The sequence below is a fragment of the Coptis chinensis genome, chromosome 8, assembly GCF_015680905.1.
Source record: "Coptis chinensis isolate HL-2020 chromosome 8, ASM1568090v1, whole genome shotgun sequence".
Lineage (NCBI taxonomy): Eukaryota > Viridiplantae > Streptophyta > Magnoliopsida > Ranunculales > Ranunculaceae > Coptis > Coptis chinensis.
Genome location: NC_141463.1, coordinates 95,070,372 through 95,096,714, shown reverse-complemented (window position 1 = coordinate 95,096,714; position 26,343 = coordinate 95,070,372). Strand labels below are relative to the sequence as shown.

General features: G+C 36.8%; 2 protein-coding genes and 1 pseudogene across 3 annotated transcripts; all 3 read right to left on the bottom strand.

Annotated features, from left to right (window-relative positions):
• Positions 1–2,547: 2,547 nt before the first annotated feature.
• Positions 2,548–18,057, bottom strand: LOC147484681 (uncharacterized). Its single transcript, XM_086581434.1, has 3 exons — positions 15,321–18,057; positions 14,252–14,679; positions 2,548–2,798 (listed from the first exon to the last, which is right to left on the bottom strand). The coding sequence occupies exons 1-2, from the start codon at positions 17,776–17,778 to the stop codon at positions 14,285–14,287; spliced, it is 2,853 nt and encodes a 950-aa protein (XP_086437560.1). The 5' UTR covers positions 17,779–18,057; the 3' UTR covers positions 2,548–2,798; positions 14,252–14,284.
• LOC147484683 (uncharacterized) lies at positions 3,668–7,826 on the bottom strand. The gene is given in 4 exon segments (XM_086579792.1): positions 3,668–4,417; positions 4,869–5,647; positions 5,649–6,879; positions 6,882–7,826. Coding segments are annotated over 4 exon segments (3,261 nt in total). The 5' UTR covers positions 7,701–7,826; the 3' UTR covers positions 3,668–3,985.
• On the bottom strand, positions 10,523–14,226 carry LOC147484682 (beclin-1-like protein; annotated as a pseudogene). The gene is made up of 5 exons (XR_015205560.1): positions 14,110–14,226; positions 13,801–14,010; positions 12,891–12,977; positions 12,541–12,612; positions 10,523–10,826 (listed from the first exon to the last, which is right to left on the bottom strand). The product of XR_015205560.1 is annotated as a beclin-1-like protein (transcript).
• Positions 18,058–26,343: the final 8,286 nt, after the last annotated feature.

Sequence of the window (26,343 nt, the reverse complement as noted above, 5' to 3'; positions counted from 1 at the left end):
ATATCAAGTAAATGTTGATGTTTTCTTTCTACTACTCCATTTTGTTCTGGAGTGTAGGCACAAGAGAATTGATGACTGATTCCAAAATGAGCAAGAAAAGTTTGAAAAATATGACCAGTGAACTCTCCACCATAGTCTGTTCTAACACATTTTATTTTGAAATTTAGTTGATTTTGAATGGATGATTTGAATGATACAAAAGCAGTATAAAAATCTGATTTAGACATCAAAGGAATAATCCAACAAAATCTACTAAAATCATCAACAATAGTTGCAAAGTATTTAAAACCACTGATAGAACAAAAAGGAGCAGGGCCCCACAAATCTATATGAAGAAGTTGTAAAGGACATGTAGATTTACAAGTGGAAGTATGAAAAGGAAGCTTATGACTTTTGCCTAGCTGACAATCATTACAGAAAAAAGAAGCTTTATTAGGTGTTGTACAAGCAATTTGTTGCTGCTCAACACTTGATGTAGCACTTGAGCAAAAGGGTGTCCTAGCCTTTGGTGCCAGACAGAAAAAGGTGCTTTGTGACTCATGAAAACTGATGGAGAGGATGAAGAAGTGTTGAACTTGAAAGGATAGAGTCCTTTTTCAGTATGGCCTTTGAAAAGGATCCTCTGTGAAGCATTGTCCTTGACAATGAAACCATCATAGTGAAATATGAGTGAGTAATTGTTGTCAGTCACAAATTTATGGACAGAAAGTAAGTTGTGTCATTTGGGGAACATGAAGTATATTATGCATATTAAAAGATGACGCAGAATTTGTAGGACAAAAAATTGAAGAGCCAGTGTTTAGAATATTCAGACCTTGTCCATTGCCAACCAACACTTTATCCTTCCTTTTTATGATGACGAGGAGATGAAATATTGGAGATATCATGTGTAATGTGATGAGATGCTCTGTCAGATCGGCATACCAGTTGGAGTCGAGTTTAACTTGAAGCATTCCAGTCATGAGAAACATAATTTGCAGTAGGAAAATCAGAAGCATAATTGTTGTTACTGGATTCAAAAGAAGGTTGAGAATTAAGATTAGGCCCATAGCCAGATTGTGATTCTGGATATTGTGAAGAGTCATTAACTGTGGCCATCATTGCCAATGTTGCTGGAGGAATTCTGCCTGCAAATGAGTGAGTCATCCTATGATGACAGTCTATAGCCAAGTGACCAGTCTTTCCACATACTTGACAAATAGGCCTGTTGCCTTGAGTGTTGTAATTAATGTTAGGATTTGAACCTCTGTAATTGTTGTTTCTTCCTTGATTGCTGGTATTTCCTTTGTAATTGCTACTGTTACCTCTATAATTTCCATTACTGTTCCTTCCTCCATTGCTATACCCTCCATTGCTATATCCTCCATTGCTATACCCTCTATTGCTATTGTGATTGTAATAACCAGCAGTGTTCTGATAGTTTCCCCTGTTGTGTTGATAATTTCCTCTTTGATTACCTCTGTTATACTCCCTTGTACTTGCAAAAGCATGTGAGCTATTATCATTTATTTGCATTGACTTATTAAGTTCTTCAATAGACAATTCTTCACTTAAAAGCAGACCATGCAATTCATCTGATGTAACTTGTTCTCTTATGACTCGAATTGAAGTGGTGAATGGTTTGTATTCACTTGGAAGACCTTGTAGTGTTTGAAACACTAAATCAGTATTTGCAACTAGTGCTCCAGCTTCAACAAGCGAATCAGCAATTTGTTTTATATTCTGAAGATACATAGCCATGTTACGGTCTCCCTTCTTCTGTGCTTGAAGTCTTGTCTTCAACTGTGCAACATGTGCCTGTGAAATGGTTGCAAATTGCCTTTCTAGAGTAATCCACAAATCCCTTGCAGTTGAACTTCCAACAACATAAGGGAGAAGCTCAGGAGAAAGAGTAGCATTAAGCCAAATCAATAAAATTTGGTCTCTTCTATTCCATTCATTAAAAACAAGATTAACCTGATTATTTCCTCTCGAATCAACTAAAAACTGAGGCGGGCAAGGTTCAGAACCATCAATAATTCCAACAAGATTAAAAATCTTCAAGAAAGGAATGAAAACAGACTTCCAAAGAATATAGTTTTCTCTATTGAGTTTGACAGTGATGAAATTTGATATGTTCTGTATCGCTAGGGATGGATTTTGAACAAATGTTGAAGAATCAAGGTTATTCATCTGAGATTGATTGTTGAATGGGTTTTGATTTGTTGATGGGTTTTGGTTTTGATTCATTGATAGGTTTTGATTTTGATTTGTTGATGGATTTGGTTTTGATTGTTTCGAGCCATTTACTTCTTGGAAATCAATTGAAGAACAGAGATTGAATTGAGAATCAATATAATCGAAGAACAAATGTGCTTTTAACCTAAATTGATAATAAAGATATATCTAACTAATAATTGAAACAATCCAGAAAGATATTTAGTTGAATTGGGTAAACCTGATTTGCGTTTAGCAAGCTTTGATGAGAGATTTTAATGGCGGATCGATTTCTTCGCCGTTAAGCTTTTGCGCTCTGATACCATAATAAAATGAGGATTGAACTCAAAATGATAAAATGAGAAATTTCATTCTTGATTATTACAGAAGCAAGACTTGTTTATATAGTATTGTTTCAACGGTTACAAATGACAGCTGTCTAGATATTACTCTAACTAACTAAGCTGACATGGCAAAGTCTTCAGTCTTCATTCAATTTACTATCATCCTTTGCTTCTCTGTCTTTAGCTTGGAGATGGCTTTCAGGTTGTGAGGAAGATTGAGAATTTAGCCACTGGACCTAATAATCGTCCTGAAGTTTCCTATGATATTGCTCGGTGTGGGGAAATGAAGAAGAAACGCATTCGTGACTGGGAATGAAGTATAAACTCGTGTGTAACTAGAAAGTTTATAGTTTTGTGGAAGATCTTTTTATGTTTCATGAATTATATGTTCCAAGGAACACTAGTTGACAGAAGGTTAGAGAACCCCGTGGTTCACTCAACTGTGAACCCTTAATAATCATAATGTCTTTGATCTTCATTGCAATGCTTGCTTCTTCCGCAAAACTCAGTTCAAGAATGGCGTAATTCTTCCTTTGATTAATGTACACATCTGAATCATTGACGACTCGTGAAGATTTAATCCTCTCTAAAAAGAGTCACAATTTTATTTTCATTGGTCTCACTAGAAAGGTCACCAACACATACTCGGCGTGCATTACTAGTAACCTTGATGTCGCCCCCACGTGTCCCCTGAATCCCGACTAGAACTCTGGTTCACTTAATCAGGTAATGCCTTTAATCTTATTCCGATTTCAGATATCCAAATATGCTTAAAAGGATTTTCTGATGAATCCTTTTCTTTCTTTTGATTTTATTGATGTATGTTTGTCACTCTCATGCCAGGCCAGTGAGAGTGGCGTCTAGTGTAGTGAAAGTTTCGAACTAAAGTGTCAGTGGCCGGATAAGGATTGTGTTCCATTGGGAGTGGCATCTGCTTGCCTCTGGGGCCAAATTTGAGCCACCCTTGCAAATTTAGTTGCATATGCACGGTGAGAAATTCAGTTGCAGGTAGAGGAATATGCGGGTATGGGGGGGCATTGGAGGGAAATTTTAAGGGTTTTACAGGGATAAGGAACCATTTGATCGAGTTGCTCTTAACTTTTAACAAATACTGCATAATAACCAAATTGATACAAAATAACCAATAACTTTCACCTCATAAAAGTAGAGCATATGGCCGCTATCCTGGGAATCATGTACTGGTTGGTAGCAACCTCTAACACATGTATGAAGAATCTGCCTTCAATTTCCTTTTTACTCAATTTATTAATGTTTCTAAACAGTGTTCTATATATCCCATATGAACATAAATGAAGGAAAAAGTATAGAGGAACACACAGATTTCTTCTGCTCTCTCTATCTCTTTTATACTCATTTATTTGTAAAAGATGTGATTTTACCTTTCATTTAAACCGTCGTTGGAGTTAGTTACGTTCTTTGTGAATCTAGCACCAGAAAAGAAATGCATGTCTCTCGATGGCGTTCAATTCTCTAATCGACATCTCTAATATCCATTTCTCTCGACGGTGATTCCACGTAACATGCAACTCCAATTCGACTATTGCAATCATGCACTCTAGCAGTTTTGTTCTTCTGTGACTGCTAATTCTTATAGTATTAGTATCTCCTAAAGTGTCATCTCCTTCAGATAGAAGTATTGGATCTACAATCTTTATAAGTTGATCTTGCAAACCGTTGCTAGCATAGTTATGAAGGTTTAAACCGTTTGTAAACATCTCATCGGTTGGTCTCCTTCTTCCCGTGGACATTTCCAACACCAAAATTCCATAACTGTACACATCACCTTGTGTGGATGCATCAGCTCCCATACCATATTCTGCAACATATAGATCAATCACTAGTTTCCATAAAACCATTTAAGTGTAACAAAAATATATATATTAAGTGTCATTGGCCAGCAAAAAGAAAATGAAAAAAGAAAAAGAATATAATAGTAATACTGTAATGCTTTATGTATATCCATTAATATACTACATAGAGATTGAAAAGCTCCTCACAATCGTCAGTTAAGATATTGATAGAAGTAAACAAACTAGGTTAATTACCACCACAACCACAATTCTTTCATCCTCGATCTTTTGAATTTTAACTCCACTAACATAGATTGAAAAGAAATTAGATCAAATTAAACGTTTTATTATCTCTAACAGCTCTTTAGTCGCACTAACTTAACATTATTTTTTCCTCTTTTAAGATATCTAAATAAGTATGCTATAAGCTCCGGAGATGAAAACATTCAACAATACAAGGCCCTCTTTAAGCTCGCGGTATGGCGGGGTCTTCTTAACGATTGTCACGTCGAACTTAACAAAGGGAATAAAAAAGATACAAAGATTTGAGTTTCACTAAAATGTTGCTGCACATAAAGATTATAACTAATGCAGTATACCAGATAATGAATTTAATGCATTTATGAATTGGAAAAAAGGACTGAAATCCATATATGTCGATATTTAAATTCCTACCTGGAGCGGCATAGCCAATAGATCCTTTTACCACTGTTGAGGTACTTTGATTATCATGCAAGTTCTCTAGTGATCCCGAAAGAAACTTTGCCAAACCAAAATCACTAACATGAGCTACCATATCATTATCAAGAAGCACATTGCTTGGCTTTAGATCACGATGAACAACCAAAACATGGCACTCGTGATGAAGATAGCTAAGCGCAGAAGCAACATTAATGGCGACATTTAGTCTTTGAAGTAGGTTCAAATTTGATTCTTTATCTTGTTCACCGATCTCTTGATGCAACCACTTCTCTAAACTTCCATTTGGCATGAACTCAAAGACTAGTGCTTTGAATCCATTTCCTTCATAATCCACACTAGAGCAAGAAGTTAGAATTTTAACAAGATTTCGATGGCGGATATTACGCAACGATTCACACTCTGCCATGAAACTCTTCGAAGCTCCTTTCAATTGAAGTTTGAACACCTTAACAGCAACAAAGGTTTCGTATTGGTTAAGCATTCCCTTATACACACCTGCCAAAACCACCTGAACCAACAAAATTAGTTGGAGAAAATCCACCGGCGCTTGAGAAAGATCTCCATAAGAGACCTTGAGATGGCGATCCCTAAATGATGGCAAAGAAGCCGGTTTTAAGTTTACTTTTTCTTCTCAAGTAAAATATTAGAGAACCTGATGCCAAAAGAATGAACACGGCCACACTGATCAAAATTGTTATCCTGGAAGGATGGGACCTTCCTTGCTTTTCAGATTTCTTAATTCGGCATGGCAGCAGTTGCAGTTCATGTATACCCCCACAGAGATCAAAATTCCCAACAATTGAAAATTTGCTTGCAATTCTAAAGATTCCGTTCCCTGGTACCTCACCCTCAAGTTTATTGAATGATAGATTCAACCGTTGGAGATATGGAAAGTCCTCCAAATATTTTGGAATTCCACCAGACAAGTTGTTCCTTGATAGATCCAACCCTTGGACATTCTTTAAAGAACTCAAAGATTGAGGAACTATCCCTTCAAACAAATTATCGTCCAAGTACAACTTTTCCAGACTCAAACACTCACCAAGAGTACTAGGTATTAAACCAGACAACTTATTTCTAGACACCTTGATTTCAACAAGATTTTTTAGTTTTCCTACTTCTAAAGGTAGGGAACCAGTTAAGGAGTTCATAGAGAAGTTAAGATAAAGCAGAGTGGGAATATTAAAGATCTCTTTTGGTAGGGTACCATTTAGGTTGTTTTGTTCCAGATCCAGTTTTTGCAATTGGCTAAGAGCACCAAGACCAGAAGGAATGTTTCCTTCCAGTCTGTTCCTTCCTAAATACAATTGACTCAATTTAGTATTGTTTGCTAGAGAAGATGGGATCGGTCCAGACAATTTGTTTCCGGAGAGATGTAAGCCCTGTAAATTACGAAGTTTTCCAACAGAAAATGGAATACTACCGTAAAAGTTATTAAAATTGAGACCTAATAGAAACAAATTGACCAGGTTCCCAATCCCTTCTGGGATAATTCCAGATATTTTATTGCCTCCTAGACACAATATCTCCATTTGGTTGGAGAGATTGGTAATAGAGTTTGGGAAAACACCTCCAAAATTGTTTTGGCCCAAGCCCAATAACTTTAGATTACTGGAGTTGGTTAAATGAGTGATAAAACTCAAATCATGAGCTTCTCCTGTTCCTAGATGATTGCGTACAAGACCTAACAACTCGATAGTTTGAGGGAATTGAAAATCCTTAGGAACTTGTCCTTCGAAATTGTTTTGGAAAATATCAAAATGTTGAAGTTTAGAAGCATTAGCTAATGAAACTGGGAGTAGTCCAGAAAGTTGATTTCCACCCGCGCAAGGAATTCAGTGAGATTAGGAAGAGTGACTCCCATGTCTTGTGGAAGACTACCGCTAAATTGGTTACTGGTAATTCCTAAGTATTTCAGGGATGAGATGTTGAAAATTGTTAAAGGGACCTCACCGGACAGTCTGTTAACTCCAATAGTTAATTCTATTAAGCTTGACAGTCTACCAAAGCTGGTCGGAATACTTCCAACCAATTGATTTTCTTCTGTAGAGAAGTTTTGAAGCAACGAAAGATTACCTAAAGAAGGGGGTAGCACTCCTATCAGATTGCTTCTAGAAATCCTCAAATCTACAAGGTTAGACAATGAGCCAAGCTCTGCCGGAATATTCCCTGACAATTTGTTCCGACTTAAATCAATGTACCTGAGTTCAGTACATTGGGTTAGATTGACCGGAATTTCCCCTTCGAAAGTGTTATCGAACAGATTGAGTTTTTGAAGACGAAACAAACGACCAATTTCTTGTGGGATCTCACCGGAGAATCTATTGTGTGTTAGGTTGATGACCCTTAGGAAAGTGAGGTTTCCAATATGAGGCGATAATGATCCAACCAAGCTCTGGTTGGAAAGATTCAAACGTATGACTCTTTGATGACGCTTGCCGCATGTAATGCCTTGCCACTGACAGAAATGAAATGATTGGTTCCACGAGCTTAAGCCTTCAATTCCGTTTCTAATGGCGATTAGAGACTGAAGATCAGTCTCATTTCCTGAGGTGGCCATACAAGGTTTTGTTTGTGACATCAACTGGTTAAAGAGTTGGAAGATGATGTAAAAGTTAAGTACTGTAAATGCCTGGTTTGAAATCATCTTTGCGAATTGTATAAACTAAAAGGTATGTGGTGTAGTAATATATATAGGAGCATTGCCTGTTAAGATCTCCATTAGTCTTGCCGTGTAGAATAATTTGGTTGCCGTGTAGAATAATTTGGTCATCTTCAATCTATTGTCCAAAACATTAGTCTTGCGGTGTAGAATAATTTGGTCATCTTCAATCTAATGTCAGAGTAGAACTCAAAACTGGTTTATCTGGAGGACGGATAGAGAAAGGAGAGGAAAGAGTATTGCGACGTGAGTCAATCCTCATTAATCTTGCCGTCTATCATACTCTCTACAAAGACGAAGACATTTCCTTTTTTTTTGGTAACCTCATTTTCTTCCCTAATCGTAAGATGTTTTACAAACTCAAAATTAATGCTCATGAATGCAAGCTTTGACAATGAGCCAAACTTTGCGGGAATATTCCCTGACAATTTGTTCAAACTTAAATTAATGCTCCTGAGTTCAGTACATTGGGTTAGATTGAGTCTTTGAAGACCTAAATTGACCAATTTCTTTGAAGGGATCTCACCGACCAATTTGGAGTTGATTGTGCTGTAGGCGGATGCGCCTTAGGAAAGTGAGGTTTCCAATATGAGGCGATAACGATCCAACCAAACTCTGGCTGTTAATGCCTTGCCACTGACAGAAATGAAAATGCCTTGCCACTGACAGAAATGAAAAGATTGGTTCCTCGAGCTTAAGCCGCCTTCAATTCCATTTCTAATGGCGATTAGAGAGTGAAGATCAGTCTCATTTCCTGAGATGGCCATACAAGGTTTTGTTAGTGAGATCAATTGGCTAAAGAGTAGGAAGATGATGTAAAAGTTAAGTAATGTAAATGCCTGCAGGTTTGAAATCATCTTTGCGAATTGTATAGGTCGGATCCACTTTAAAAAGAGATCTCCTTTAAAAAAAGGCAGTGTCGGAAAATGCTCAAAAGTTTCCTCACGACAACCTTTCTGTGCATAACCCGCAAGCATGGAATTCCATGATATCAGATCCTTTTGTTTGATTGAATTCAATTTCCAACGAGCAACCTCTACAGTTCGACATTTAGACCCGTCAGTCTTTATACAATATGCATGGATCTCCTTTCCATGTTGAAGCAACGACAAATTCGTACAAGCTGAAACAGCGCTAGCAATGGTAATCGAGTTAGGCTTTACTCTCCATTATCATCTGACTGAAAACCTTCAATGCTCATTATGAACACCACATTTGGCTTAAATTCTGTTAAAGCCCTCATCTTAAAGAAAAAATAGGAAGCCTTATCGAACTGCCCTTTTTGGTAGTACCCTGATATGATCGAGTTCCATGTAACGCGGTCAGGTTGTACACCAGCAAGCTTCATGCCCTTAAAATACTTCAAAGCTCTTTTTAAATCCCCTTTCAACGCATAACCTGAAATTATAATGTTCCACACCACAACTTCCTTTAATTCCATCTCCTCAAAGAACTCCCTAGCAACCTCCATCTTCCCACATTTTACAAACATATCAAGAACACATATATTCACAGACAATTTGTTTCCTGACAGACTTAACACCTGTAAACTATGAAGTTTTCCAATAGAAGATGGAATACTACCATAAAAATTATTAAAATCGAGACCTAATAGAAACAAATTTACCAGGTTCCCAATCCCTTCTGGGATAATTTCAGATATTTGATTGCCTCCTAGATACAACCTTTCCATTTGGTTGGAGAGATTGGTAATAGAGTGCCTCCTAGAAAAATCCTCCAAAATTGTTTTGGGAAAAGTCCAAAATTGTTTTGGTGAGTCCAACGTTAGATTACTGGAGTTGGTCAAATAAGTGATAAAACTCAAATCATGAGCTTTTTTTTTTTTTTTTTTTTGGATTGCCAAGCCTGTTTTAAATGAGATCAGTAACTCTTTGATGCTGGGGGGTTTGAGCCCAGACTTCTAATATCATCACCCAAAGGTTTTCTGTTCCTAGATGATTACGTCCAAGATTTAGCCATTTGATAGTTTGAGGGAATTGAAAATCCTTAGGAACTTGTCCTTTGAAATTGTTTTCTGCAATATCAAATGTTTGAAGCTGAGAAGCATTAGCTAATGAAACTGGGAGTAGTCCAGAAAGTTGATTTTCACCACCAAAGAAACCAATGAGATTAGGAAGAGTGATGCCCATGTCTGGTGGAAGACTACCACTAAATTGGTTACCGGTAATTCCTATATCATTCAGAGATGAGATGTTGAAAATTGTTAAAAGGACCTCACCAGACAGTCTATTATCTCCACCATTGAAGTATGTTAAGCTTGGCAGTCTACCAAAGCTGGCTGGAATACTTCCAACCAATTTATTTTCTTCCATATGGAAGATTTGAAGGGACGAAAGATTACCTAAAGAAGGGGGCAGCACTCCTGTCAGATTGCTTCTTTGAATAATCAAGAATGTAAACTTTGCCGTAAAATCTGTGCATTATTACTTATGAATTAATACGGTTTCAACTTTCTAGCAAAATGCTTAGTAGATAAGGTTTTTGGGTTGAGATCTATGGCTTTCCAATTTTTCATGTCTTAGTGAAGAAATCATTCTATCCGATTTCACCTAAACAGTAATATGTCAGTAAATATCCCTTGACTATTATGGGCAAGGGCAATGTGCAAGCAATTTCTTATAGGAGGACAAGTTCCCTCCATGGATTCATCCATGGATTCATCCTATCGGCCTATCACTCTTCCTCACCCATTAGACTACAAGAATCATCCTATGCTATGTCCCTACATTTGTAATCAGATTCCGTAAAGAGATGCATAACACAGAAGTAGGCTGATAGCTAAATGATGATACAATGTGAATTAGGACCTTTTTTTCATTTATATACACTGAGCACAATTTACTAGATCATGTATCTGACCGTGTTTGTTTCAAGTTGGTCATGTTTTGTACAAAGAACCCATGGTTGAAACATCATCATGAGAAGAGACCAATGGAGAAAGAGGTTGGAAGTTCGTGTTGCCAATAAACCAGAAGAGCGCCAATTTCAAGTTTCAAGTTGCAGAGGGTGTATTTGAGGGCCTTTGTCCAATTCTCTTGTTTATTGAAACTCTGTGTGATGGTATAGTTCTCCACTTTGTCGTTCTCAATCCTAAAATACAAAATGAGCAAGGTTAAATACATACAATACACTTTCTAATGAATATTGATGAGCACACTTTTTCAAGTTCTCTGAACAAATTTTGCACAGCTCAAGGCATTTTATGAATATGTGGCATATGAAGCAGACTACATTTATATTAGCAAATGCATAGACTAATAACATCGGTAGTCTTTCCTACCAATGCATCCTTCGGAGATCAACTGAGTAGCTCTTTGGTGGTTTTGATTGCCATCAGAAAGTACTCGAACTGAAAAGTTCAAACTGATGATCTTGAGGATGTTACAGATATAGAGGAGGAAGCCACCTCATTAAAATTTCCTTTTAAAAAAGTGGACACAAATTAGCCTAAATTCTTAATAATTACACCCACCTGATACTAATGGCCTACATCTGAGAAATGCCCAAGAGATTTTACCAAAGGATGAAAGAAGAAGAATGAACTTCGTTACAACAAGCTAGTGCTAGGTATCTAATATAACAAAGTTAAAGGGCCGTCTTTTCCTAATAACTGCTGCTCAATAATGTCTGGTCGAAGACCAGTAGCTTAATGTCAGAGCTGATGCATCATTCTTCGGTACATAGGCGTGTTCGTATCTGAAGTTTCTGACACGGAAAAATATTGAAAATTGAGGTATATAACATACAATGTGTCCAATAGGGACACGTGGTTATGTATCCAACACGGAGGCCCAATCTTGCTTCAGTGGAGGCCTATTATTTTCAAAATATGGCGTGCCCATGTAACGTAGGTTTCCACTAATAAACCACTCATATTAGGACTTTAGCCTATAAATGAGTGCGGGAAAATCCCACATTTCAAATGTAGCTCTCATCGTATTTGATAGCTAAGGAAAAGGTTAATAGAATATCGGTTATGTGATTTCATCATGAGAATCAGCTCCAACTTTATGGAATTTCCTTTATTTGGTCCGTTTGACCATGGGCGGGGATTTGATCGGGTAGGATGTTTTTACACCACCTACACTCTTATGCAGTCTTACCAAATGGGTTAACCAGGATACTCTCCCATGGTGATAAATTGTTTCTCCTTTAAATTTGAATATTTATCTAGTTATTTTATTGTTTTTTTTCCTTTTTCTTTTTTCAGGTTTGGCCCTGTGAACTTATTCTGGAGTACTCGCTATGACAAAGCAATGACCCTGTTCTTGACCTGCCTCAAGGATTTTTCTGATTTTGCAAATTCCAAGGATAGAGAAAACAACATACCTCCAGAAAAATGTTTCAAGCTCCCTTACAAGTAAGTTCCTATTTAGCTTGTTGAAACAGTACTCATTTAAATGGTTCTTGAATATACCAAGTAACTCAGGTGGAAATGTTTCCTCCCAAGAGCTCTAACCATTCCCAAATTAATCCACTCCCCTCTCCTTATAAAAACTCACAATCACAACTAATTAGTTGCCAAAAGTTCCCACAAAATCAAGAGGTTGACCAAACATTACCTGTTAAAATGGATGTTTCCCCTGGGAAAACTCCCCACAAATAAAAGACGCCCACAAATAAAATGGAGGTTAACTTTTAAGGTTTTAGGAGTAAAATATCTCCTAACCTCCTAGGCAGTACTCACCAATTGGTGGTACACTGTAAAGCTTATGATGCATCTTATCTCTAAAGAATATAACAGAAAAAAACAATGACACTTCCGAACAATTTATTAACAAAAAAAGAAGCACTTGGTACTCACAGTTCATAAGTATTGTTGTTGCTGTCCATAATCCGAGGATAGATACCCATGGGAAGAATTTTTATACGGTATCTGAAATACATATAAGTTAAGGCTATTCCCACAGAGAATGAAAGAACCTATATTGATTGTTCTATTACTGTGACGAACCACTTTTTTTTTCGATAATACTGTGACGAAGCATTGAAGTGACAATACCGGCAAGTTCTGATAACATAATTCAAGTATTTATCTTGTCTCATATTCCTATAGAAATGAGGAATTGCTAAAGAAACATTCTTTTATAGCCGGAAGGATATATGGGAATCTAGCATGCTCATAGAAGTAAGAATTTTCACTTGTAAGGATACGGAAACTTTGGCCGAAAATATTGTGCCATTGTGTGGAGGAGAAGGCATGCTGTGTCCCCATGCAGCATTTATTTCATCCCACTCAACCTACACAATGACAAAAGAATGAATAAAAGAAACAGAAAGCAGTAAAACAGTCACATTGATAAAAATATACAATGTACAAAGAATGAAAAATTGATTGTGATCAAGAATATCCCTCGCTCTCAAGGAAGAGAAACACCAGAAGTTAAAGCATAGATGTGCACCGACATACATAGCATATTCCCCATAATATTCCTAAGGTCAAGTTTAGTTTCCTAAAAGTTGCTATTTCAAATGACAAATGTATTGAGACATATAGCAAGAAACTTAGAATATAAGCCCAGTTACCGCAACTATTCACAGTAAACCCTCTTTACAGATACTGCTTTGATTATTACCTGAAGAAATTCTCAGATTGTGGTAGGCTCAGATAATGTTAACTAACCCCATAGAAAATTCGCAGAATATGTTAGCATCAACAGGAAAACAAGAGGAAGAAACTAGCCTCCCTGCCTACACACAGCAGCACTCGTAGCGCTAACAATCTACCAATACCAGCACATTTTATGTACTTCTAAATAACATAAACACCAAATTTTCACTCAATCAATGCCATCCGAGACTAACAGCTAAGATTATAACATGTCAACATCCATCAAAAGATTGTCCCAACTCGTATGCATTTGTAGGACCTGTGTAACTAATAAACAAGGGTGTGAAAAAGTCCTTTGTCCTGACACTAAAATTTCTCACATTCAATAACTTTTGATTGGGGTGAGCAGTGAGCCAAGCCTATGCACTACTGCAACGCATAGGCGAGTCGTGACCCCTATAGCAAGCTATTTCATGGACCCTCGTCGCCTAGTTCAGAGTTTAAAATGCATACCAGTATCTTTGGGAGACGGCCAAGCCTAAAATTATTGATTGTCCCGAACTCTCCATCATGATATATAGGGAACGCATCATTAAGCACATTGGTGCGCTTCAGCAATTCTAAATGTAATTGCGACACTTCAATCTTAGCCAAAATCGCATCTCTTTCTTCCTGTGAATCAGAGAGGGAGTTGTATTCGTCATGTGCATGTGGGTAAGGCAGCTGGATAATAATAACAACAATAATAAAACTAATTCTTTAAACAAAATCCCATTATACAAATAAATATATGACGAATCTTCTTTCAATTTTCCTTTCTACTCTTGTTATAAATGATTCTAAAGAGGGTTCTAAATATCCCAGAAGAACATAAACGAATGAAAAATTAAAGAGCAAAACAATGATTTCTTCTGTTCTCTCTTTCTCTTTCATATTCATTTATTTGTAAAAGATGTGATTTTACCTTTCAATTAAACCGTCGTTGGAGTCAGTTAAGTTATTTGTGAACCCTTGTACCAAGAAATGTGTCTCTGATAGCTTGCAATTCTTTACTGACATCTCTAATATCCATTCTCTCTGACGGTGATTCCATAGAACATGCAACCCCAATTTTGATTAATGCAAACACACACTCTAGCAGTTTTGTTCTTCTGTGGCTGCCGATTTTCATGTTATTAGTATCTCCAAAAGTGTCGTCTCCTTCATATAGAAGTATTGGATCTACAATTTTTATAAGTTGATCTCGCAAACCATTGCTAGCATAGTTATGGAGGCTTAAACCGTCTTTAAACATCTCATCGGTTGGTCTCCTTCCTGTGGACATTTCCAACACCAAAATTCCATAACTGTACACATCACCTTGTGTGGATGCATTAGCTCCCATACCATATTCTGCAATATATACATCAATCACTAGTTTCCATAAAACCATTTAAGTGTAACAAAAATATATATATTAAGTGTCATTGGCAAGCAAAAAGAAAATGAAAAAAGGAAAAAAATATAATAGTAATACCGTAATGCTTTACGTATATCCATTAATATACTACATAGAGATTGAAAAGCTCCTCACAATCGTCAGTTAAGATATTGATAGAAGTAAACAAACTAGGTTAATTACCGCCACAACCACAATTCTTTCATCCTCAATCTTTTGAATTTTAACTCCACTAACATAAACTGAAAAGAAATTAGATCAAATTAATCGTTTTATTATCTCTAACAGCTCTTTAGTCGCACTAACTTAACATTCTTTTTTCCTCTTTTAAGATATCTAAATAAGTATGCTATAAGCTTCGGAGATGAAAATATTCAACAATCCAAGGCCCTCTTTAAGCTCGTGGTAACGGGGTCTTAATTGATTGTCGTCGAACTTAACAAGGGGAATAAAAAAGAGAAAGATTTGAGTTTCACTAAAATGTTGCTGCACATAAAGATTATAACTAATGCAGTATACCAAATAATGATTTTAATGCATTTATGAATTGGAAAAAAGAACTTAAATCCACATATATCGATATTTAAATTCCTACCTGGAGCGGCATAGCCAATAGATCCTTTTACCACTGTTGAGGTACTTTGATTATCATGCAAGTTCTCTAGTGATCCCGAAAGAAGCTTTGCCAAACCAAAATCACTAACATGAGCTACCATATCATTATCAAGAAGCACATTGCTTGGCTTTAGATCACGATGAACAACCAAAACATGGCACTCGTGATGAAGATAGCTAAGAGCAGAAGCAACATTAATGGTGACATTTAGTCTTTGAAGTAGGTTCAAATTTGATTCTTCATCTTGTTCACTGATCTCTTGATGCAGCCACTTATCTAAACTTCCATTTGGCATGAACTCAAAGACTAGTGCTTTAAATTCATTTCCTTCGTAATCCACACTAGAGCAAGAAGTTATAATCTTAACAAGATTTCGATGGCGGATATTACGCAATGATTCACACTCTGCCACGAAACTCTTTAAAGCTCCTCTCAATTGAAGTTTGAAGACCTTAACAGCAACAACGGTTTCATATTGGTTGAGCATTCCCTTATACACATTGCCAAAACCACCTGAACCAACAAAATTAGTTGGAGAAAATCCACCAGTCGCTTGAGAAAGATCTCCGTAAGAGACCATAACACGCTGCTCATTGAATGATGGCAAAGAAGTCGTTTCAAGTTTTCTTTTTCTTCTCCAGTAAAATATCAGAGAACACAATGCCAAAAGAATGAACACGGCCACACTGATCGTAATTGCTATTTTGGAAGAAATGGACATTCCTTGCTTTTCAGATTTGTTAACTCGGCATGGTGGCAATTGCAGTTCATGTATACCCCCACAAAGAACGGAATTTCTAACAACTGAAAAATTGCTTGCAATTTTAAAAATTCTGTTCACTGGTACCTCACCTTCAAATTTATTGAAGGATAGATTCAACCACTGGAGAAATGGAAAGTCCTCCAAATATTTTGGAATTTCACCAGACAAGTTGTTGCTTGATAGATCTAACTCTTGGACATTCTCTAAAGAGCTCCAAGATTGAGGAACTGTCCCTTCAAACAAATTATCATGCAAGTATAACTTTTCCAGACTCTCACACTCACCAAGAGTACTAGGCAATAAACCAGATAACTTATTTCTAGACGCATCCATTGTACCAATATTTTTTAGTTTTCCTACTACTAAAGGTAAGGAACCAGTTATGGAGTTCTGAGAGAAGTTAAGATAAAACAGAGAAGAAATATTAAAAAGCTCTTGAGGTAGGGTACCATTAAGGTTGTTTTGTTCAAGACCCAGTCGTAGCAATTGGCTAAGAGCACCAAGACCTGAAGGAATCATTCCTTCCAGTATGTTGCTTCCTAAAAACAATCTACTCAATTTAGTATTGTTTGCTAGAGAGGATGGAATTGGTCCAGATAATTTGTTTGCGAACAGATTTAACCCCTGTAAACTGTGAAGTTTTCCAATAGAAGATGGAATACTACCGTACAAGTTATTAGAGTTGAGAGATAATGCAAACAAATTGACCAGGTTCCCAATCGCTTCTGGGATAATTCCAAATATTCGATTGCCTCCTAGATACAAATCCTCAATTTGGTTGGAGAGATTGGTAATAGAGTTCGGGAAAACACCTCCAAAATTGTTTTGGGCCAAGTCTAATTCCTTTAAATTACTGGAGTTGGTCAAATAAGTTATAAAACTCAAATCATGAGCTTCTCCTGTTCCTAGATAATTGAGTTCAATATGTATGGATACTATAGTTTGAGGGAATTGAAAATCCATTGGAACTGGTCCTTCGAAATTGTTTGTTGAAATATCAAAATTTTGAAGTTTAGAAGCATTAGCTAATGAAACTGGGAGTTGTCCAGAAAGTTGATTTCCAGCCCCATAGAAACCAGCGAGATTAGGAAGAGTGATGCCCATGTCTGGTGGAAGACTACCACTAAACTGGTTAAAGGCAATTCCTAATTCCTTCAGGGATGAGATGTTGAAAATTGTTGAAGGGACCTCACCAGACAGTCTATTAACTTCAACACCGACGGATATTAAGCTTGACAATTCACCAAAGCTGACTGGAATACTTCCAACCAATTGATTTTCTTGTATAAAGAGGCTTTGAAGCGACGAAAGATTACCTAAAGAAGGGGGTAGCACTCCTGTCAGATTGCTTCTAGAAATCCTCAAATCTACAAGGTTAGACAATGAGCCAAGCTCTGCCGGAATATTCCCTGACAATTTGTTCCGACTTAAATCAATGTACCTGAGTTCAGTACATTGGGTTAGATTGACTGGAATTTCTCCTTCGAAATTGTTATCCAACAGATCGAGTTCTTTAAGACGAGACAACCGACCAGTTTCTTGTGGGATCTCACCGTAGAATTTATTCCGATCTAGGTAGATGAACTCTGGTTTCCAATATGAGGCGATAACGATCCAACCAAACTCTGGTTGGAAAGATTCAAACGTATGACTCTTTGATGACGCTTGCCGCATCTAATGCCTTGCCACTGACAGAAATGAAAAGATTGGTTCCACGAGCTTAAGCCTTCAATTCCGTTTCTAATGGCGATTAGAGACTGAAGATCAGTCTCATTTCCTGAGGTGGCCATACAAGGTTTTGTTTGTGACAATTGGTTAAAGAGTAAGAAGAACATGTAAACGTTTAGTAATGTAAATGCCTGCTTTGAAATCATCTTTGCGAATTGTAAAATTTGTTTTGGTAAAGCGAATTGTAGAATTTAAGGTGTGTGGAATATATTGGAGCATTGCGACCTGTGCTTGGTTGATTTACAAATGTGAATCTGTAACATCTTTACTTTATTTTTGTGGCAATATTTCTTTGATGGTGTGAATGGAGCATTGGGAAATATCGCATTAACTTGATGCCGTTGTTGGTGACTTTGTGTCCAAAACGTGGGTGAGATATTGAAAATAGAAAGAGTTGGGGAAACAAGAAAAAACAAGTCTACTTTGCCTGCTGCTGTGGAAAACTGAAAGAAAGTAGCCCACTTTTAGCCTTCTAGTTGTTTGACAAACTTTAGAATCCCATCACGTGTTAACGTCCGAATTGCAGATTGAAAAGATGCCTAGCAAATGTTTTAAGCAAACTTTGAGGGACTTGAGGGATTAGCAAATATGAAACATGTGTTTTCTGTCCAGAGGTTTTACTGTTTTAGTGGTCCTAAACTATTGGAAAGCTATAAATGTTAACACTTAAGTGTTACACACTTCCATTACCTACAAATAACAGCAGCAAACATTGTGACCACGCTTTTCTACGGATTCTAAGTAGAACATTTGATGTTACAGACTTACGAGCATATGGTGGGCATCAACACTGCAGAGTGCCAGAAGCTGTTATTCATGTAAGTTAAATAGATGAAGATTTTAGATGTTATGGCATAATGATAAATGAAAGCATCTAACTGATAAACAAATATTTCCTCGTATTCTATTACGTACTAGTAATTCATGAATTTGAATTAATACCAATTGACAACGGCAATAAAGAACCACATCCTTCAAATCTCTATACAAAATCAAATCTCTTCCAGATGAAGAAATGAGTACGCCAACGTACCAACCTGATTACATATTGTATACAAGAAAATCTAGGACAAGTGTTCAAAATCAAGTAAACCGATGGTGTTTTGGTCGTATTGTGGGTGGTGGTGTTACCAAATAACTTTTTTTTAAAATAATGCAATTTCAGTCAAAACACTGCCGATCCCTTCCAGAATAACAAAACTTGATTGTATTTCACATTTATGAAATTCTTGGAGTGAGATTTATAACAGGTATTTAATCACACTACAAACATTTTTGAATCCATCAAACTTTTGCGGCTCTAGTGGAAACTTAGTATCATGAATTTACCCTGAAAACTTCACCTATGTATTTATGCTGCATATTTTGCTTTGATTGCGAACTGAACATCTTAACTGGAATACTGTATTTTCTTGCAGATGTAAACTTTTTTCGATAATCCTTGCAGATGTAAACTAGGAGTAGCAGGTTCGTCTTCACATATAGTTTTGGACTTTTGGTTATACGACAACTATTGCACAAAATGTGCAGATGTCGAAAGAGAGGAAGCTTCACTTTTGGCAGTGGATCCTGCAGTTAGTATATAGGGATTAGCAGGATAGGACTTGAGGAGTTGCATTTGATATCGGTGGAGACTAAGTTTATGTGTTAAAAGAAAAACTAAAAGTTAATGCTCAAGAAGAGCTTGGAGGTTGATAACATATATTGCCTGCGCCACTTCATTCAAATGCCATGAGGAAGTTTTTTTTATTATTATTATTTTATTTTCCTTGACAGATTCAGATTGCCTACCATGATTAACATCTTAAAATTTCCATAAAGGTATAGAGCACAAAAGTAATACGTCAATGTGTACTCACCAATTTATATGCGAGCACCAACATTTTGATTTGCTATCGAATTTGTAGCATTTGGAGTTCTTTTTGTTATCAATAGTTCAGCATTTTTGTTTAGCAATTCGGAAATCAAATCATCCATTCTCGTTCTACATAGTGGTGCGGAGTCGGAATCCGCATCCAATTCATAATTGTAATGACAACGGCTACGGATGCTCAATGATTACTTCCTATGCAGAACTCGGTTCAAGAGCATGGAGGTCATTTACGCAAGTTAACGCAATGGACGTATTGACCCGTAAGTGAACAGTCAAGTGCTAAACCGTTAACCGTCCAAAGCAGGCAGAGTTTGCCCATCCCTAAATGAAAGAGATGCAATGATTGTCTATTATTTTGATCCATATCAGGATTGATGGTCTGAGTGGCTTCGCCTAAGCCATGCACTGGTACCATGGGTTTGCTGCTGCCGGATGATAGATCTTAAGCCTACAGCCCTACAAGGATCTCCGAGGATACACGTAGACGTAGAGGACTTGACCTACAATCACATGACCCGCACCATATAGGAATAGAAATGCACTGGAGGGATGCTCCCCAAGGGCAAACTAGCAGGACTCCATAAGTAGGTTGTCGTTTCGAAATAGTAGAAACCTGCTTCCTGATAAAATACAAGAATTTTCTTTTCTTCTTAAAAATATAATGTAGAGACGAAGCGGGACAGCACCTGGAAATCAGTTCTGGTGGAGGAGGCAATAGAGTCCATAACTTCGAGCCTAAGGGAAAATACCTCTGCCCAGGGTTCCGCAGGTTTATCAAGAGTAGAAGCACACAAGGCATATATTTTTCCATCCAAAGCAGCCACCACAGGAACAGACTTGCCTCATCTGAGGGCCCTCTGCCCAAGTGCCAGTTCGAGTGTCAATAACAAGGACACAAGTGGCCACTTGCAAGTATCACATTTAAGTTCTACATCTCCAATCAGACATAGCTTTAGCTTTGAATCGAAGGTCATGCAGCTGAACCTCCAGGAGTTTCAATCTCCAATAAAACACCAAGGAGTTTTTTTTTTCAAAGATGTTAACTAAATAGATCATACAAATTAGATATCAAATTCACTACAAATTGTGCCACAAGCCCTTTCTTAATAGCAAAACCAATCCTCTAGACACATTCATTTGTCATCACATTTTTATTTTATTTTTTTAGGGCAAGCCAATGTTTTAGAGCTCTTTAGGATCCAGAGGTCCACAATCGTTCGGACTTGGTTTATTTTATTTTATTATTACTAGAACGGACGATGCGTTGTTGCGTGCTAGGTAATAAAATTGGGGAAAAGAATGAACGCATGTAAATTAGAATAGTAAATTAAAAAGTTTAATAAGAAAAAAACACTTCAGTTCTCAAGGTATTTCTAAAGTTGACCTCCGGTGCGTATTTTTTACTGAAAAATATTTGGAGACAATTTTGGTACTTTGTAAACTTGTCTTCAGTATAATTACCGGCCGGTGTATTATTTGCCTCTACCGCTAATGTCGGGATCGAGAGAATTTAGTAAGATGTTTACCACTTGATAATAGCTAATCAAGCTCGAAAAAAAAAAAGCCTGTTTACAATTTTGATTATGATTCCTATTGCTCCCAATAAGCGGTACTCATTGCAACAACATTAGCATGAGCTCCACAAAGACAAAAGGTTTTAACCGGACCAGCCAGGTCCGCCCGTCCTTCCTTTTCCAATCTGTGAAGAATGACCAGACTTGTCCACCTCGCCAAGTCCTACTTAGCAATACTATTGATGTAACTGTTGGCAATATGGAAAAAACTCCCAAGAGGGAAGCAAGTCCAACCCCCACCAACACCTTGTCCAAAGATATGCAACAACATCTTCCACCTCCATACCAAGATGATTCCTCATTTAAATATGTGTCGTGCCTCTCTGCAAAGATGAATCCTCCAATGTGTAGCCGGGCGATAGGAAGTAATTTTGGAAAAAATAATTTAAGTGTGAACCCGTCGGCAGTTATCATGAGAGAAATGGTCGAACGTAGGCATCGATGATGTCGATGCCGAGATATGAATCTTTGAATATGAAAATCTGGTACTGGAAAAAGTAGGGTAAGTTGCAAGATCTTGTGAGCCTCAACATGAGCATCTTGGATGGAACTCCACCTTAACCGATTCATTTTTACCGTAATAAGTACCGCTTCAAGAAAAAGGGAACTTTTGTTGTTATACTTCGAAATAGGAATCCCTCTAGTGTTAGTGATCATCGCTAGAGCCTTCTAGTGTTAGTCAAAACAACGCATTCTAAGGACTTCCATTTCACCCGCTTAAGTGTGTGAACTGTTTGGTCGTAGGTCAGAGCATATTTGTGTATATTGATTAGAGTCTCTCTATAAATTAGGTCGGTGAAGTTCTAGGAGCATGTGGGTACTGGAGAATGAGAGCATTTATGATCTATTTAGGGGGGCAATAAGCAATCCAATCAGTGCACCCCTGCAAGTTGAGTTGGATGCTACCACTGGTTAACTAAGCGAGTAAGTTTTGCCAAAAATGTAGTGTTTTTTCCTTATTCAAGTGAAGAGACACTAACCAGCATTCATAATCATAACAAATACACCCTAGGTCAAAACAAATACACCCAATTTTCATGTTAAAACAAATTATGAAAGTGAATATATATGTAGTCTAAAGGAAAACCAACTTTAAATCTATAACAGGAAAAATTAGAGATTAAGCATCGTCAGTATATTACAGAAAAGCTTGATGCAGGAGACAAGTAAACCAATCCACAGTTATGCATTTTATCTAACAACTTACAACACAAAATCACAGTAAAGAAAATAGTATCTTACAACTTATTTTTTGTTGTGAAATAGCTCTCCAGCAAGTTACTGATGGAACGGGAAATATCAAAGTTAGAGAGCAAATAATTGCTTTAAATCCATAAAAATGAACAAAGAAAACACATAAGACTTACACATTCCCATTAGAACATTCTCTTGGATCAGTGCCTTCCCATGTGAAATTGTTATAAGAAACATCCATGTAAGACGGTCACCATGTAAGGTCATTTTGTTCTAAATCAACATAAGAAGCTCCTAAAAACATAAGAAGAAAGTGTACTTGTTCAGGCATGCACCTTCTACCTTTTGCTGGACACCATAACATCCAAGGATAAAAAAAAAAAAAAAAAAAAAAAAGGATTAAAGGGGATTGCTCAAGTGGTTGGAAGAGCTGATGGAAACCAAAAGTATCCTGAGTATAGAAACTCAGATAGGCACTTTAAGTCAAATAACTACAGAGGTAAACTAAGCTGGGGAACCTAACCGAGTCTACAATTTAGAGTAGCTCTTAAAGAGTGATAATTAGTTTGCCTAAGTCGACCGACCTCTGTACCAATCAACAATCAATCCAAATAATCCTGAAATCATTTCAAGTGGCATGCAAAGTAACAAATAAAATAAAGACATGAATATTAAGGACATATACTTACACATTTCTGTTTCTTCCCAAGACCCATACAGGTATAGCTCCAGTAAGCATGTTCCGGGTCAGATATCTAATTAGAAAAAACAAAAAGTGCAACACTGATGTTAATGAGGATAAGGTGCCAGTAACAATTTTTTAGAAAATCAACTTACATGAAGTCCACTTTTACTAAATTTGCGAAAGATGCTGGAATTTCACCAAATCAAGTTGTCGGGCTTAAGTCTCTGCATTAAACAAAACACACACACAGAAATCTGGTTATATCAAATGTTACACAGGTGCACAAAGTTGATATACAATTTTGGTTTGGCTTTGGTAATAGAAAAAAAATTGCTTCTTTATAACAGAAGTTAATATAAAAATTTCAGAGATTAGTATTTTCATTTAAAGTAGATTGAAACTTGTAACATGGATGTGGATTCAGAAAATTGGGTATAGGTACACATATACATAAAATTTTCATGGGTTTAGAGGAAATAGCAAACTTTTTTTTTTTTTTTTTTTTCCTCTATAAAACTGAAATTTGACATCGTCTCAAATTTCATCGACTTTTACAATTTTGACCTCTTTTATTAGTCCCAACTAAATAAGCCAACTAGAAGCCAGTTTACCAACAAAAAAAATAGCTACGAACTAAATCAGTTACCAAAAGAGTAGTCGGTTAATCAAAATAACTAAAATTCATTCGAAATCTACAAAATTCCAATTAAAAGTGAGATGAATTTCTGGAGAGACCAAAACAATGTGGAAAATATCAACTTCAAAAACGGAAAAAATGTATGTTGATTACAACTAATTTCAATACAGCTTTAACAATTTAAAATGCATCTCTGATAATTTTGAATAACATGTTTAAACTTTGTTTGATGTAATTCAAATTGTGAAATTGTGAAAGAACAAATGGTTTTTTTTTATAAGACAATTGTATTATTTGATTGCAGTACATCTTGGAGCAATACACACGCACCCTTGTCTGATGAGTGGCCTCGATTGGCACACACACCTACAGCCTGGGCACATTAGATTTTAGTATTATTTATTTATAGAAGAAATTGGCAGTTACAAATGAAATGGTAAAAAAGAGAAATAAGAAATTTTAAAAACAGTTAATACACCCAAAAAGTAACGTGTTGTTAAAATTGGAGTAGAATCAAAAGATAATATTGGTCTTTCTCTAGACAAAAAGCACACTAAAGAAAGTGTCTGGAGCCCAATTTCTAGGATGTGGATTTACTGTGTAACCATGGCTTACTTTAGATTCTCAGGACAGGGACTTAGGATTTTCGGATATGGATTTCCACATTAATATTTAACATATTAAAAGTTTTCTAGTAGAAGTTCAACCCTCCTATATAGTGGGTTCGATAACTGGTTGAAGTAGTACATATACATATTTCCTTGCAACCTCCAACTCAGACCCTTTAATGATTGAACAATAGCCAAAAATCTACGTAGCAACATATATGCCTACCAAAAATTATTCAGATAATAAAGTAAAAATACTTACAGGTTTTTCAGCTTTTTTAGTTCCCCGATATATTCAAGAATGTTTCCATGAATCATACAATTCCTCAATATCCTACATTTTAGAAGCAGGCTTAGGATATAATCAAAGCATAGATATGGCGGTAGAGAATATCTTAAAAATGAAAAAAAATGGAGTGTTTATCCTAAGAAGTTTAACTTACAATGTTTTCATAGATTTCATTGTACTCAACTGTGGGAAATCAAATCCCGTCCCCTTTGAATCACTAATCCTCCTGCACATTATATAAAAGTAGAGAATTTGACCATATAGACATCCGAAAGTAGTATCTAAAAGTGTTTGCGGATAAAAATCAACTCCTGTGGTCTCTGGATATTGAGATATCTGAGAGGTACTACAGAGAAATGCCTATGTTATGGAAGGGGTGTTGTGAACCTGCAAGGGTATGTGGATGCCGATTTTGCAGGAGAAGTAGATCGCTTGAAGAAGCACTCATTGGTTATGTCTTTATGTAGGTGCTACCGCAGATGAGTTGGATTTTCGATTCTGAAGATTGTTGTTTTGTCTACCACGTAAGCGAGTATGTGGCGTTCTGAGAGGCAAGCAAAGAGATGATCCAGTTCTGAGGGGATTGATGGAAGAGCTTGGGATGAAGCAAGAGAGAAGTGTGTTACACAGTGACAGTCAGAGTGCTATACATCTTGCTAAGAATTCCGCCTTTCATTCTAGGACCAAGCACATTGGTCTCCGGTATCATTTTATCCGATCTCTGTTAGAGGATGAGGTTTTGGCACTTGAGAAGATCCAAGGGAGTGAGAATCCGGCGGATATGTTGACCAAGACTGTGCCTACTGAGAAGTTGAAGTTGTGTTCAACTTTGGTGGGTCTTCTTGCTTGAAGACCATGATGGATGAGCCGAGTGTTTCTTTAGTAAATTGGAATTGGATGGAGTTGTTACAATTGAGATGTGATGTGCATGTAGAATCTCGAAGGTTCCAAGTGGGAGATTGTTGGGCTGTGGAACCGTCGAGCGTATGAAGCTCCGGTATCTCACAAGCAAGCTTTAGAGTTCTGAAACTTTTCGGAATTTCGACGATTTGTCGATATTTCGGCCCCAAACCTTTTCTCCCCTTTTTTTCTATGTACACCTATATAAAGGAAATAGATTAGGGTTTTGAGACAAGTTTTTGAGAGATTCATTTCTTGGGTATTGTGGGAGCTCTATTGAGTTAGGGTTTGAGTGAGGCCTCTTGTTCTTGATTCTTGATATCTCTTGTAAACTCTCCAATCTTTGCTATAAAGGAAACTTGGCTCTTGTGTGGATGTAGGTAACATTTACCGAACCACCTAAATCTTTGTGTCTCTTTGCATATTTACTTCCTTATTTATTGTTTGCTTGCTATGGGTGATGATAAATTAGTGGCTTTGCTTGTTTGAGTTTGTTGTGATAACTACCAAAGTCTTGGGTGGGTGATTTTCTTGGTGTGAGCTCCAAGTTGAAATCATTTGGGATAGAAAGTAACTAGATTGAGGTGTGACTTTCTAGTGAAATCTCCCAACACGGTGAAACTGAAAAATTACCTGATTTTGAAGTTTCAATTTCCATGCGGTTTCTTTTCCAAGTAATTGCTAAAGTTGGGGTGACATTTTTCGACAAATTAACAAACAAAAAATAAGTCACACATTATAATGAAAAAGG

Bases quoted from the DNA above. Each gene is read 5' to 3' on its own strand.
- LOC147484681 (XM_086581434.1), bottom strand. From the start codon at position 17,778: ATGCGGCAAGCGTCATCAAAGAGTCATACGTTTGAATCTTTCCAACCA. The intron at 14,680-15,320 runs GTAGGAATTTAA...TATATATTGCAG, and splicing joins TATTGGCTATGCCGCTCCAG to AATATGGTATGGGAGCTAAT.